The sequence below is a fragment of the Mytilus edulis genome, chromosome 6, assembly GCF_963676685.1.
Source record: "Mytilus edulis chromosome 6, xbMytEdul2.2, whole genome shotgun sequence".
Classification (NCBI taxonomy): domain Eukaryota; kingdom Metazoa; phylum Mollusca; class Bivalvia; order Mytilida; family Mytilidae; genus Mytilus; species Mytilus edulis.
This window is the reverse complement of record NC_092349.1, coordinates 89,065,682-89,071,706: the sequence shown is the minus strand read 5'-3', so window position 1 is coordinate 89,071,706 and position 6,025 is coordinate 89,065,682. Positions and strand designations below refer to the sequence as shown.

The 6,025-nt window shown below is 32.1% G+C and overlaps 1 protein-coding gene across 4 annotated transcripts in view; it reads right to left on the bottom strand.

Annotated features, from left to right (window-relative positions):
- Positions 1–1,635: 1,635 nt before the first annotated feature.
- LOC139528824 (nucleolar complex protein 4 homolog) overlaps positions 1,636–6,025 on the bottom strand; it is a 36,125-nt gene continuing 31,735 nt past the window's right edge. Inside the window, exons 13-15 of one of the 4 annotated variants that reach the window (XM_071325041.1) lie at positions 4,121–4,165; positions 3,155–3,223; positions 1,636–1,776 (exon numbers count right to left, since the gene is read on the bottom strand). In XM_071325041.1, coding sequence (XP_071181142.1) covers positions 1,660–1,776; positions 3,155–3,223; positions 4,121–4,165 — 231 coding nt within the window. In that variant the 3' untranslated portion in view covers positions 1,636–1,659. Of the gene's footprint in view, positions 1,777–3,154; positions 3,269–3,313; positions 3,359–3,403; positions 3,449–4,120; positions 4,166–6,025 lie in introns of all 4 variants that reach the window. The other 3 variants (XM_071325043.1, XM_071325042.1, XM_071325040.1) reach the window with 3 other exon arrangements.

Here is a 6,025-nt window from a genome sequence, read left to right as displayed (position 1 = left end):
TAAAGCTTGTCATTCAATTGATTTTGTCTCTCTAAAATTAGTTTTGGTCTATTCTGCAGTGACAGCATACAAGTATAAACTATAAATGAGATATGGGATCCTTGCAAAGTGTACATGTCTGTCAGACAGGATTCACCTAAACTCAACCTCATTTTATGGATCAGTGATGAAGGTGATTTTTTTTTTATCACAGACTGGTATGCTTTATCTGACCTTGACCTCATTTTCATGGTTTCATTGGTCAATGTCAAGTTTTTGTGATTTTGGCAGTTTCTCAGTTACTGTAGGCAAAATATCAGTTGTATTTAGTTTGTATGGGATGTTGCGGTGTGTCTGGCAGGTTTGATCTGACCTAGATTTTTTTCATGGTTCATTGGAGAATAAAGTTTTTGTAGTATGGTCCAATCTCTGATGCTATAAGCAATATGTCAACTAAATGTGATGTATGAAATGGTTGTATTGTGTACATGGTATATAAATGACATCCTGTTGTTTATCGGACTGCAGGTTTTTTATTGTGTATTCTGTCAGTACCAAATTCTGTTGTCTGGATCATATGTTGTTCTTTGTTTGTTTATACATTAAAACTCAACACTAATTTCCAGATTTACAAAACAAACTAGACATCATTGAGATGGGAGCAATCTCTCAAGACCCCACTGTGAATAACAGTAAAACATGTGCATCTTTACCATAGGACATGGTGTTTTCAACTGAAACCACCGTTTTTAACCTTGACCTTTGACCTCGGAAGTTGTACATACATTTTGACAGACCCTCTGGTGTTGGTTAATATACATGTCAAGTTTAATCTTTGAAATCATAATGGTTCTCAAGATATGTAGCAGACACAATCTTTACCATTGGACATGGGGATTGTCAACCAAAACCAGTGTTATGACATTGACCTAGGAAGTCGTACATACATTATGACACACCCTCTGGTGTTGGTTAATATACATGACAATTATAAACTTTAAAACTATAACGGTTCTCCAGATATAGAGCAGACACAATCTTTACTATAGGACATAAGGTTGTTAACTGAAACCAGTTTTTTACCATGACCTTTGACCTAGGAAGTTGAACAAGTATTATGACACTCCCTCTGATGTTGGTTAATATACATGTCAAGTATAAATTAAGAAATATAATGCTTCTCTAGATATAGAGCGGACACAATTTGTTAGACGGACAGACTGATCACTATAGGGCAACTAGCCATTGGCGGGGCCCTAATTAATCTGATATCAAGCAGACATGTCTTTACTCTTGTGCCTCATTTCTGTGTTTTTTTATGGATACACAGAAAATTCTAATTATTAAGTCATTATTTGAGCCCATGTGTGAAAAAAGGCCTGTCCTCCCTCAGTTGATATCAGTCCACTACCGTGAAATCAATAAGGTCTTCCCATTATTATTTGTCATCCTGTTGCACTATTCAAAGATAACTTAAACCTAAAATTTGAGGAGAAGGTACTCTAGGACAACAGAATTTATTTTCTGAATTTCTATCAAAAGATTGGTCGCTATTCAATGAAAATTTATTCAGTCAGTGAGGTAGTCACAATTTCAATCAGCTGGTAGGTTTGTGGCATCGTTGAGCTAAACAACTTTTATTAAATTAAAAGAATATTTTTGTTGTGTATGTTTATTGATTCAGTCCATTGTCCAGCATAATCCAATTTTATCATCATTTGTTATTAACAATCCTTTTGGAGGAATAAATGTCACTGGTGCTATCTTTATTTTCTTCCTCGTCTCTTTTTCAAACAACTGAAAAATGAAGAAAAAAAGTCAACTTTATCTGCTGATAAATAACAAAGGTATATAATTTTGCTTGTATAGAACTAGCTTGGTTATTTATGATCATATTGGAATGTACAAAAAATTAGAAATAGATCTGCAGGCATTACTAAAACAAATTTGTCAATGGGACACAGATGATTCCTCCACTTGCATATGAGCCTGTCCATGCGAAAAGGTACAAAAACGAAAAATTTACGAAATTCTAAAAAGTGTGCATAATTATTGGTAGTAGACTTGTGATTTATAAAACACATTTACTTTCCCTCATATCATCAAGCTGTGAGCTACATGCACCTGCGAGTGTTGAGACCCCCCCCCCCCCTAGTTTTATCAAGATTTTTAGTGAATTATTTCATTTATTTCAATCATTTTCAAAGTACAGTTTAAATGGCTTGATTTGCCAATTGATAACGTTAAACCTGGTAGCAGTGGGGATAAGGCTCTAGCTTACGATGCGGATATCAATGCAATCAAACCGGGCAACGGTTCGAATCCCGTGCAACTAAGGTTGATTTATATAATATTAAATAACTTAACTTAACTTAAATTTCAATTTCTAAAACACAAGATGTCATAGTTTTTGCATTTTCCCTCATGTTTTAATGTTGTCTTTCTTTCTTTAAACCTGTAGAACTGACGGAAATTATTGACTTTTGTCTCTGTAGTGTCATAATTTTTTATAGTTTCTGGTCGGTATAGCATTAGTCCTGGGAACAAATGATTTTACACTTGCTCAAATACCAAAAATTCAGATATTTCTACGTCTTTTTCGGTTTTAGTTGACAAATTCGGGATAGAATTGACAATCTTATGAATGTTTACATTAATGTAATTTTTTTTCGGATAAAATCGTTTTTCAAAAATACTATAACAAACTTTGATAACGTGTCCTGTAAAGTTTACCAAAAGGACTTTTTGTACCTTTTCGCATGGACTGGCTCATATCATTTTCAAAATCACAAAAAAACAAAAAAATCGAAATTGCCAAAAAGCAATGAAATATCGAAATACTTATAATACTTCATATATGTTATGGTAATAAGATTTGTGTAGAACGTTGATAACATTTAGAAGAGATGAAGTCAAGTAAGAGAATGGAAACCAAAAATTCAACAATTTTTAAGTTTATAAAGAGGCATAACTCAGGAAGGGTATACGTGATGCCACCTAATTTTGAAATTTGATCTGTATTATGTGGTAATTAGCATTGTGTATAAGTTTCATAAAATACAGTTGAGGCCAATTATAAAAGTTAGAGAAAGAAACAAAAAAATTCAGCAATTTTTATGTTTAAAAAGGGGTATTACTCAAGAACTGTAAATGCAGTACTGTAGATGTAACAAACCTGATGGTAATTATTTTCCAGAAGCTCTGACAAATCTATTTCTGATGTCTGTAATGGATGTTCTATCCTATTGGCAAACTTACTAATATCTGGGTTGTAATGAGTCTGGAGAGTCTGTAAATAGATACACAAATTATATACACATAAATCAATAATTCTGTTGGCACTCTTACTAATATCTGGATTGTAATGAGTCTGGAGAGTCTGTAAATAGATACAGAAATTATATACACATAAATCAATAATTCTGTTTGCACTCTTACTAATATCTGGGTTGTAATGAGTCTGGAGAGTCTGTAAATAGATACACAAATTATATACACATAAATCAATAATTCTGTTGGCACTCTTACTAATATCTGGGTTGTAATGAGTCTGGAGAGTCTGTAAATAGATACACAAATTATATACACATAAATCAATAATTCTGTTAGCACTCTTACTTATATCTGGATTGTAATGAGTCTGGAGAGTCTGTAAATAGATACACAAATTATATACACATAAATCAATAATTCTGTTGGCACTCTTACTAATATCTGGGTTGTAATGAGTCTGGAGAGTCTGTAAATAGATACACAAATTATATACACATAAATCAATAATTCTGTTAGCACTCTTACTTATATCTGGATTGTAATGAGTCTGGAGAGTCTGTAAATAGATACACAAATTATATACACATAAATCAATAATTCTGTTGGCACTCTTACTAATATCTGGGTTGTAATGAGTCTGGAGAGTCTGTAAATAGATACACAAATTATATACACATAAATCAATAATTCTGTTAGCACTCTTACTTATATCTGGATTGTAATGAGTCTGGAGAGTCTGTAAATAGATACACAAACTATATACACATAAATCAATAATTATGTTAGCATTCTTACTAATATCTGGATTGTAAATGAGTCTAGAGAGTCTGTAAATAGATACACAAATTATATACACATAAATAATTCTGTTGGCAGTCTTACTAATATCTGGATTGTAATGAGTCTGGAGAGTCTGTAAATAGAGACACAAATTATAAAAAATTCCTCAGAGTTTGTTATTTTTCTTTTTTTTATTATCATGATAAATATTAAAATCTATTGATTTTATTATAATTGTTTCATCTCCATAGTTCCCAGAAGCTTTATTTGTTGATCAAAAATGTATACAACCATCTGAACTGTAAATAAATATATACAAAGTGTCTCAATATTAAAAACTTATTTGCCTTTTACAAAAATATTAAGGGCGGTTCTTTTAAAGCATACTTGGTACCCAGGGAAAGCACTTTTAATCAAAGCCTTAAAGGCTGTAAAAGCAATTGCTGTCATGTTAATGTTTGGGGACTTATATATAATAATTAAACTTGACATGAGTGTTGTCTAGTTAGAAGTAAGAAGGTTTTAACTTTATATAAATAAAAGACTTTAGCAGAAAGTCATTTTTAATATGTTTTATATTTCACAAGGAGAAAACACGTTTACCAGGCTAAAGTTGGGGTCAAATATACATGTGCTGAAACATAGAACTCAAAAAGAAATCATCATGGATTATCCCCTGGTAGTGTTTGTAACTGGGCAATAATTTCCTTTATTGATTTAATTTTAACAATTTTCATTATTAATTTATATTTAACCATTAACACAAATGATTAAGTTAAAACATTTCAACTTTCCAGACGCAAATGTTAAAAAACGGGAAAGAAATAAAATATCTTACAAGACATAAACATGTAAAGAATAAATGTATATTTCAGCTTAATAAAAATATTTTCATAATGGTACTTTGTCATCATTTTTAAAACTAAGTTCCAAACATTATTGCTCAGTTGATATACATGTATGTCCTTCTGATGCGGTACGAGCACAGGCACTTGTTTCTATCCAAAATAGTTTTATATGGATAGTCGACCTTCCTATGGATAGAAACAAGTGCATGTGGGTACGAGATAACTATAATTATCATGCAATCCCGAAAAGGGGGGTCATCACAGACAAACATGACATTAAAAATGTTATCACTGAACTAGTATATGTATTGTTTAGGGCCAGTTGAAGGACGCCTCCGGGTGCGGGAATTTTTCGCTGCATTGAAGACCTGTTGGTGACCTTCTGCTGTTGTATGTTTTTCTATGGTCGGGTTGTTGTCTCTTTGACACATTCCCCATTTCCATTCTCAATTTTATTATACGAACAAGAACAAACAGCTCTACGTTGCTTTGACATTTATCAATTTTCAGGAAACATTGCGAAAAATGATCTTCAATATTTCGAAAACATGTGAAATAAAATTGCTAACACGGTGGACCGTCGAGTGTCAACAAACGTAGTAGACTTGTTCACTGAAAAGACGAGGATAATGGTTTCATCTGACATTTGTTATGCATACCCAGTTTTGATCATGATATTTAAAAAGACGTACTTTTTTTCAATCTATGTAACTAGAAAATTCCAAATTGAAATATCTCTTCATCTGGACCGACTTGGCATCTACTACGTTTGGACGGGTCCATTTCATTAGTAAGGTGATCGATAAATATTACGGAGTTTTGACAGAAAAGGAAAACGAACTTATTGTTATGTGTTTTCAACAAGGATTTCGTTCCGCTAAATTATTTGCGCAAACAAAGTTTGTCTATTTTTAGATTACAGGTAATCATTTGACACTACGCATTAACCTGTGTAGTGATTTTGATTTTACGATAAATGTATGAATGAACGATAATTTTATGAATGAACAAGAGCACCTGACCTCTTAAAGAAACACAAATTAAACATATAAAACCGTATTTAATAGGAGATAATTCAGTTAAATTTTCAATACTAAATCAACAACTGAAATGAATCCATATTTTGTTGAAACATCGTACGAACG